This window comes from Macrobrachium nipponense, chromosome 33 (assembly GCF_015104395.2).
Source record: "Macrobrachium nipponense isolate FS-2020 chromosome 33, ASM1510439v2, whole genome shotgun sequence".
Classification (NCBI taxonomy): Eukaryota; Metazoa; Arthropoda; class Malacostraca; order Decapoda; family Palaemonidae; genus Macrobrachium; species Macrobrachium nipponense.
Genome location: NC_087219.1, coordinates 41,564,482 through 41,574,421, shown reverse-complemented (window position 1 = coordinate 41,574,421; position 9,940 = coordinate 41,564,482). Strand labels below are relative to the sequence as shown.

General features: G+C 38.2%; 1 protein-coding gene across 10 annotated transcripts in view; it reads left to right on the top strand.

The window, feature by feature from the left end:
* Positions 1–9,940, top strand: part of LOC135203117 (protein TANC2-like) — a 561,962-nt gene that overhangs the window by 536,625 nt on the left and 15,397 nt on the right. For 5 of the 10 annotated variants that reach the window (XM_064232750.1, XM_064232753.1, XM_064232752.1 and 2 more), the window contains exons 2-6: positions 1,980–2,135; positions 6,335–6,421; positions 7,007–7,264; positions 8,047–8,178; positions 9,426–9,503. In XM_064232750.1, coding sequence (XP_064088820.1) covers positions 1,980–2,135; positions 6,335–6,421; positions 7,007–7,264; positions 8,047–8,178; positions 9,426–9,503 — 711 coding nt within the window. The remainder of the gene's footprint in view (positions 1–1,979; positions 2,136–6,334; positions 6,422–7,006; positions 7,265–8,046; positions 8,179–9,425; positions 9,504–9,940) is intronic. The other 5 variants (XM_064232759.1, XM_064232757.1, XM_064232751.1 and 2 more) reach the window with 5 other exon arrangements.

Sequence of the window (9,940 nt, the reverse complement as noted above, 5' to 3'; positions counted from 1 at the left end):
CTGCGGTGGTAGGGGTCATTTTGGGTTTATGGTTTTGCATAAAATCCTTTACGTGGACCCTGACCCTGCGGTCCATCTTGGTTACTTCGCAGAATTGTCAAAGCCTCACGTACTGCGGATGGCTTTGAGGGGGAAGTGCTGCTGAGAGGAATGGGAGATGTGGGGCTGAACATGGGAGATGTGGGATGTTTTTGGGTGCGTCTTTTGATATGGTGCAGATCACTGTCGTCATTGTTAAATCATTCGCGTATTAATGTTTTTTTTTTTATGTTGATTAGTTAAAAGGATACCTCATGTGTCATTATTTCATCTTTTTTTATCACATTTAGTTTAAGATTGCTATGTTAATTGTATTGTTAGCATTTCAGAATTTTTTGCGGAGTAATAACAGTAATAAATTAACAGTAAACAAAATTATCTTAGGATTTGAATTTTATTTACTCTAAAGAAGTCCTAAATCACCCATCTCCAAATAAGGCCTAAAATAGCTTATAGTTCCTCTCTCTCTCTCTCTATCAACACGTACCTTCGTCGTCTATCATGGAGTCGTGGCACATTCCTAATTCATAATATTCCCCCTCCGCGAAGATTCCACAGGATATTCCCTTGGAAGGATACATCTTCGGAAACATACATCATCCGGAGCTTTGACGTGGATCACGAAGTGTTGAAATTTGCTTTGGCCATATTTGGGTTTCTTATGGCCTGTGCCGAAGTGACAAATTTTGATGGAACGTCTGCTAGGAGCTGTAGGGAGGCTTTGGTGGACACTTCCTTGGGCTTGGTATTGGACCTCAGGGGATGGGCATTGCGGCCATTGGGGAAGGTGCATTGTTGGTGGGATGTGTATGTTGTCAATGAAATGTGCATGGGGTCCTTGGGAAAAGTGTTGAGTACCTTTTGGTTACGGCCATAGAATCTGTGAGGGGATTGGCATTATGGTACCTTAAGATAGGGCTCTGGATGGTACGCAGAGGAGTTGGTTGGTTAGCCATGATGCCCTCACAGTGGGCATGGTACCCATGGTGCGGCATAAGAACAAGGTTAAGGCAGGAAGGCAGGAGAATACAAGCATCCCAAGGTCCTTCATTGCCAAAGTCTGTTTCAAAGAACTGTGCTCTTGAGACCTTCAACGCGGATGAAAGAAGCCAAGTGGAAGACTCGGGTGAATAATGAAAACGCCGTTTAGCCAGGAGATAAAGAGCGGCCCCGGCTTGTGGGCTGTTTGAACAGAATATTAAGAACTTGATGTACGCTGGCTTTCATACCGTTATCCCTGGTCATACATAGGACTTGGCACTCAAGGCCATTGTTTGTTATAGTATTATACACATGTTCTCTTGTGAGTGAGTTCTTGTGTTGAGAGTCATATTATTATGTTTGTGAACAAAACCGTATAAGAATAATGATAAAGAGGGCTTCTTTTGTGTGCCTGTGTGTGTGTGTGAGTACTTGTGTAATGTTGAGGTCGTACATCCGTTTCATCTGTAAAATTATGCGGATTGAACACTAACAGTGCTTTCCATTAAATCTCAAGTGTGCCCCTTTGTTGGCCAAAGTATTAATTTTAGTACCTGGTAGGTAGTGAATTGTAGTGGGTCGCACCCCGGCTGGAGATCATGGGGTTGACAGCCTCATCCTAAAAATAACTGTAGAAAACTGGGAAGGTAGCACCATTCGGGAGCCATCCTCTTAGAGGGATAAAGCCTTGAATGTAAAACAAACAAAGACACACACTATATCTATATCTATATATATATATATAATAATATATATATATATATATATATAGATATATATATATATATATATATATATGAGAGATAGAGAGAGAGAGAGTATAATATGACATAAGAAAACACGATATTTCCGTGCAATATTTCTTCATGGACAACCATTTGTTAACCCATGTCACTGTTGATTTGATACTGTTTCTATAATTCCCCAGTTTAAATCGTAATATTTTTTTTCTTTTGCAGACGTCTACGCCAAACTAAAGGACGGTGGTATCTGCCCAATCTGCAGGATGCCGTTCGACAAAGGCAAGAAGCGAAAACTGATCGACCAGTGTGGCCATGAGAGGTGCTACTCTTGCCTCTTCAAGTCCGAGACCTGTCCAATATGTGCTCTCCAAGGTAGGTTTGTTTTCCTATTTGAAAAAAAAAAATTAAACTTGGTAAGAAATGTAGAATCTACCGGTTTTTTACCGGATGCACATGAAATGTAATAGCCACAATGTCCTCTTAACTTTTCAAACTCTTTGCTCTTTATTGGATACGATTGTCACTACAAAGCCTTAAACGCCTCAGTGGAGTGGTCGGTATGGTGTTAGCGTGCAACGAGTTAGATTTTCGGGCGTTCCACTGAGGGTGAGAGATGGGTATTTCTAGTGATAGAAGTTCACTCTCGACGTGTTCCGGAAGTAACGTAAAGCCGTTGGTCCCGTTGCTGAATAACCACTGGTTCCATGCAACGTAAAAGCACCATACAAACAAACAAACATACAAACTACAAAGCCTTGAGCTCCATCTTCAAAGATTTTTGAAGAAATCACGACGAGGTCACCTTGCCTGGCAATTTTAATCAAAGTATTCTGAGGTACCCAGATACGGAACTTTGTAGGATTTGGCACTGAGAGTGAGAGAGAGAGAGAGAGAGAGAGATTGTCAACGGACCTCATTAGTGATACTAATAAATCTTACATTTAGTTCATTTCTTCGAAGAAGGATAAATTCCGACATAAATCCCAGCTGGTAATGAGTTAATGAGCACATATTTGAAATAATCGTTTCTGCTAGTATTTCGATTAGCTGTATGCGTCAGCAGAAGGGATTAACCCATTTATCATACGTATTGTCTCGCTACTTGAAGCTGATGATAAGATTACCATTTATATTACAGCATGCACTTGCATGCAAGCCGTTATCACGGTTTCATTCTTAAGAATCTGAGCATTGATTCATAATCATGTAATTAATTACGTATATTTAGTCTTAAATTATATCGCACATGCCATTTTTCGACGTTAGGATTGGGGACTGTTAATTATATAGCATTGGTCATTCAGCTGTATGCTCTTGAATTCCCCTTATTCTTCGGTGTTTCCCGAGTTCAGACTTTTATTACGTAAAACTTGAGTAATTTTTTTTTCTCTATAACCACCTCTCCCCTTGCAGTCCTCTGTATCCGGGAATTTTAAATCCTTGACGTTTTACCAATTTCTTAACAAAGTCGCTCATATATCCCTTTATTCCGCCCACCCCCATTGCTTACACTTTCGTAATCGACATGGTAGGCGCCAGTCGCTACGATAACAGGTTTATCAGCTGCTTGAGAGATTCACATCGGCGCCTGATAAGGCCTGAAGTCTGAGAGACGATGACTCGAAGCCGATTGTGGCATTTCCCGTCCTACTCTGTAGGATGTTCGTTTCCATTCTGTTAAAGGATTAGGATACAGTCTAAACTATTATTATTATTGGGAAAGTAAATCCAAAGTAGTATGCCTGTCTGATTTTATCTAGAATATATACTACAGCAGAAAACTTTCGATGACCCGCACGGTTACTGATATCGAAAGCTTTCTGCTGTTTATATTTTTGTTTGTTTGTATGGTGTTTTTTACGTTGCATAGAACCAGTGGTTATTCAGCAACGGGACCAACGGCTTGACGTAACTTCCGAACCACGTCGAGAGTGAACTTCTATCACCAGAAATGCACATCTCTCACTCCTCAATGGAATGGCCGAGAATCGAACACGCGACCACCGAGGTGGGACGCTAATACCATACCAACCACGCCGCTGAGGCGCTTTGCTGTTCATATTCTAAATAAAATCAAACAGGAGCACTGCTGTGGATTTACTTTCCTTTCCCATTTTTATTGACTCGTGTGATTATGAGTTTTCTTTGGATTATTATTATTATTATTATTATTATTATTATTATTATTATTATATTATTATTATTATTATTACAAAGAAACTCATTTGAGAGATTGAGAAACTTCAATACAGACTAAATGAGAGATGATCTTCTTACGAATTATTATTATTATTATTATTATTATTATTATTATTATTATTTGGTACAAGTATAATGAAAAGCCCTACGAGTTGTTTAAAAAAAAAAGAATAAAACATCCAAGGGTATGAGAAATTTAGTGAAATGCAGATGAAAATAACTAAACAGCAATGGTAAAAAAAAAAGGAAAAAATTAATAAATAAATTTTGCCAACTGAACCCGCGTTTGCGTCACAATTCAGTTCGACCGCTTCCTTATTGTTATCGCTACAGAGCTTGATTGTATAGTTATATTGGTTGTCTTTAGTATAATATGCGTAATTGTGTTATCTTCCCTGGAAAGGAGTAAAAATGATACGGTCACGTTCGGTCAGGTGACTCACCCGCGATAAAAAAAATACAGAATTTTATTGGCTTTCCAGTACGTCACCTTCCCCATTGTCCTTTCCCACCACATCTACCCTCCCCCCCCCCCCCCTCCTATTATTTTTACGACCCCTCCCTACGCGCGATAACCGTTTTCCAATCAATCTCTTGAGCTTTGGAGATTATCGGAGATCTGTCAGTGGCGAAGATAAGAGCTTGGAGCATTCTGGAAAGCACAGTGTCCCGAGATTAAATTTAACGAAATGAAACAAGTTAATAAAGCACACTGAATTTGATAAATGAATATCTTCAGAATACAAAGGAACTTTGAAGTGTGTTTGACCATTGCTGAAATCCAGGCTTCAATAAGAAATTTTTAAAAAAGGGCATACTGTTATATATATATATATATATATATATATATATATATATATATATATATATATAATTTTTTTTTTTCAAAATAAGTGTCTATGTAGCATTTTTTTATTCCAGTATCTGATGCAAAACTTAATCCTAGGCATTTTTGCAATTACTCGCCATTCTTAGTTTCTTTGTAGTTTGCTAATACGCACGTTATATATTAATGTACTCGTTGTCCTCACCTCTGCATAAAACAGACACCTCTCTTAATTATGACCGTCATTAACTGGAAAGGGGAAGGAGACGCCATTGAAACACCAGACACTCGAAGTGTAGCACTTGGTAGTCATCAGACCACGTGGCCTATGGAGAGTCCTTTCTTTAATATTAGGTCTCAAATGACAGTTCGCAACCCCCGTCCCCGCGGCCTGCTCCCAATATTGTTCGTCATTCGGTGATCAAGTCGGATGTCGCTGTCAGTTCAATAATAACTGTTGGGTTTTAACGTGTCTTGTGTTAAGAAAATTACCAGTACGTTAAGTTACAATGGCCTAATGTAAAACGTTTTCACTGAATTTCATTATGAAGTTGTAAAATTTTAATTCGTTCATCAAACACCTTGTGGTTATGTAAGTTAGTCAGTGTAACCAAGTTTTTTTATTTTTCACGTATGGTCATTCAATTCTTTTACCTCTTTCTTTGGAAATTATTATAGTTTTGTTCATGTTCTGTGACGATGAGCGGACATGTGAAAAAACAATACACTTTCGCCCTCTGAAATATCTCGAGTTAATAATAATAATAATAATAATTAATAATAATAATAATAATAATAATAGTTGGATATGGTTTCAAGAACCTTGCATCCATTTTGATTACTGACCACGACACATCACAACTAATATATATTGAGTGTTGAAATTTTATATTATAGACACTGCGTTTAGATAAATAGGAACTGACAAATTCACTCTGCCTGTCCAAAGAAATTAGTGTAGTACCATTAACCCGTTGACTTGATTTCCCTTTCATAAGCCTTGTCAGTATTTTCCTTCCTCGTGTACTCATATCTACCCTTCTCGATGTATGGATTGATATCCGGATAAGGGTGCTTGGGGATACAGGGCCTTGGGCGTAGGATATTCAGATAGGATCTACATCCTGCCTGGAGGACATCTTGATGTTCCATTCAATCTTTTGTCTGGATGAGATCCGGTGATCTGATATCCATTCTCATACAGGGTGATCAAGAGAAACAGGTTGATTGAATTGGCTTCAAATTCTTTGTCTCTCTTTTTTTGCATCAAGTATTTGTTCATTAAGTTTTTTCACCTTACTTTGTGCCCAAGATGCGTACGGTACCATTTGGCTTGTGACGGAATAGAAGAATTTTAAACTGTTGTTTCTCTCATTTAAGGATAATCTGGTCTTATGTCATTTGGTGTAGTTATGCATTTGATGTAGTTATAACCAAAAAGAAGCAGATTCTCTCTCTCTCTCTCTCTCTCTCTCTCTCTCTCTCTCTCTCTCTCTCTCTCTCTCTCTCTCTCTCGTTGTTCTAATGTCAGCAATTTTCTTTACAGCACCTCCGAAAAAGATACAACATTCACAGTCTCGGACGTCGTTGTCGCCAGCAGGAGGCCAGGGACGATCCAAACTCCTCACAAATGGTGGGTGCTGCTTAACCTAGACTAGATATACTATTTTGTGTAGTGCATTGGCTGACATCTTCCAGTTAGGTAGATTCAGGTTCCTTAACAGTGACCTTGCATGAAATTAGGTGATTAAAATTCAGGTTGGAGGAAATATACCATGCAGTGTACAGTCATTTTCAGTGATTTGTTTTGTAAATTATTATTTCACTTGTATTTCCTTCAATGACTGAAGTATGGTAGTAGTTGATGTTTTTATACTAGGACTCTTTAAGGTTTGAAATATAATTTTCTATAGAATAGTTGTGATATGATTAGTTGTATTTATATGCTTTGTAGTAAATAGATTGTCTTTGATTCGCAACTCTGTTGTTTGACTTTTGTAATAAACATTAGCAGAAATATGACTCTGCTAAATAAAGCAGTGCCTTTGTAGTACTACACAAACACACATAAAGATTGCAATAAAATCTTGTTATGGTAACCATGTTGTATGTCACAAGCAGTGGAAGGACACCATGCTAAGGAAAAATTGCTTCTTGTTTTGACATTTCCCTTCCCCATTTAACCTACATTTCCCCTTTGCATTAATCCTTTCTTTAGGCACCTTCACATCCTACTTCAAAGGTGGAGTTGACCCAGGACTCCCTCCAGAGCGGCCTTCCCCATCCCGTTCAGTTTCCCCTCGTCGAGGAACCATGAGTCCCCTCTATGCCTCATCCGCTCCACAGGGAATCATGACACCTGCACAAAACATTTATGCGCCCCTTGGTGTCCCTGGGAAGGAGACACCCTATGGCACACCACCCACCTATTCCTCTTCCTCCTCCCGTTTCATTCCCTCGCCTGCTCCACCGAAAAGTAAGTCTGCAGAATCTCTCTTATCCCAGTTAACCTCAGTTCTCAGCTCTCTGTAATCCGCCTCATCCATAACACACCTATTGTCATCGAAAAATCAGAGGAAAATGTAATAAACATTTGGAAGTTAATACTTGAATTTCTTGTCGATTAATATTGCTTAGTTCTTTATTGGCTTACTATTGAGAATGGGAAGTGATTTCCAATGTTCAGTGAAGTACGTATAACTAAATGGGTATCTTAACTTTGTTGTCCTATCAGCATGGAGAAGTATTTGATCTTTAATTACAAATTAAAACAAATCAACCCATGCTGGTGCCTAGAGCCTCCTGCTTTCACCTCCTTATGTTCATCCAACTATTTTGAGGGTTAATGCTTACATGCACTGGCTTTTTCAACTTCATCTTATGATCATGAAAAAGATGCCTTCTCCTATGATTACATACGACTAAATTGCTTGTTTTGGGGACTGGATTAACTAGCAGTATTTGAAAGCCCATCACTGAATGATCATTGAGTGCTTGAAATGTCCAAGGTGATTAATTATAGTATGTCATGTCCAAGCATTTTTACAAAACATTGCTTTGATATATGTGATATAACGATCTTACGGCAATAAGTGAATAACATTCATTGGTTTAATGTTGATTGTGAGTTTTAACACCCACCAGCCTCATTTGATAGAACTAAAACAACTTATTCAAGTCCCCCCTCAAGGAAGATTAGGGTGAGGGCATTTTCCCAGTGGCTTCAGTTGCTATATGGTTTTGGGTGCTTATGTACAGGTGTTGGAGGGACGCCTTCCAGTGCCCGCCGACGAGGGGGTTTCAGCCCTCGCATACCCCCTCTCTCTCCTTGGTCCAGAAGGTCCCCAAGGCCTAACACCGTCAACGTGGACTCAGCACACCACCTAACAGGTAGCCGGAATGGGAAAAAGCAGAGGCTCCTTTACTAATATATCCAAGGAATAGACAGCTTTTGGAAGATTCTATTGTCCTTGGTCCTGGATCTGGATTGTTAGGTTTGGGTGAAAGAAAATTCTCAGTAAATTTATGTTTAGTTTACTGGCAGAGTCTCTAAATAATGCTAATATTTTTCATTTTAGTCATTGCACAAATATAAGAGGGTAACTTACAATGATACCTCAAGTCCAGATTCAGTTTGAACTCATGATTGCTTAAGATGTAGAACATGAAATTTGTATTTAAAGATGAGCTGGGAAAAAAATATTGTATGTGGATATGGGTATGGATAGTAGAGCATGTGTTGAAAAGGTGATTTTAATAACAAAAATGGTTGCATATGGAAATTTTTTTATATAAAGCAGTTGAAGGGCTTCGTTTTAGTAGTTTGTTTTAGCTTGTAGAATGTTGAGCTATCTGAATCAAATTTTGGAAATTTTATGGGCTGTTTGTACATTGTTTTAGGTTTATTTAGGGACTTAATTTTTGTTAGCTACCATATGTTCATCTGAAATGTGAATGAAAGTGCCAATTCTGAATTACCATAGAATCTCTCTAAGAAGTTCCCAGGGTAATGTAGATTTGAAATCCTCAGACAAAAACCATAATTTGAATTGTTTCCCAAATATTAGACATTTTTCACTGCATACTTTGGTGAAGGAAACTTCTTTACATTGTAACATTTCAAAAAAAAACTAACCCTCTCTTTTGGCCAGATAAAGAAAAGACAAATTACTGACAGGTGTCAAGATCTTAGTATTCGAAAGGAAGAATGACTTGTATTGATGTTTGTCTGATTGGACTGTACATTATTATATAGAATACCTGTCTTTCATTTAACAAATTTGTAGTTATGACCAAAAAACAAGGCAGTTGTAGAGGCCTTTAGGATTTAACATTTTAGATAAAATGAATCTTGTGACGTCTTTTGTGCAATTGTCCTTGTGTTCACCGTACAACAACAACAACAACAAAAAAAACATACTAATAACTGGCAGTAAGGTTGAGTCGACATGAAGAAAATCAAGCATTTCTGCTTGACATCAATTTGCCTCAGGCAAAGTATTCTCCAAAAACAACCCGGATACAAAAAATATCCTCCTCCATAGCTGTAGACTGCCCTAAGTTAATGAATCCTGTAATAATGAAAATATTTAACTAACCACCTATTTTCCTCCACTTTTTTCTCTCCCTTTACGTAGCTCTGCTCTCATCGTCGGACAAGAAGAGCTCGAAAAATATCAGTCTTGCTCGCAGGATAAAATCCCTCTGGAGTATAGGTACTTAATCATGCATGACTTTGTAGAAGAGCTATTTCTAATTCAAGAAGCTGTTTTAATTTTTTAAAGGCTTATTATAAAGCACGATCTATCCTCCAATTCTTCTCTAGCTTGGGCCTGTAAAAGGAGCATTTTAAAAGCATTGTCTCCTGGTCTTACCATTTGTAGCAAAGCTTATCATGGTGTTATCTGCCAACTTACCTTTCATCTGTCTGTATAGCTGCATTCTTTTTAGAGCAGGATATTCAGGTGTTAGCAGTTGGTTGTAAGGACAGACAGTCCATGATGTGCTCAGTTGCAAATGAAAGAGAGCTCATAAGCTTTTTTGATTAGACAGTTAACTTGCTTTCTTAATTAGATCATTTCATTCATTCCTTGCATTTATCTGTGGTAGTTACTGTTGCTTGCATTCATGTCAAGTAGTCAAAGCTGCTGTG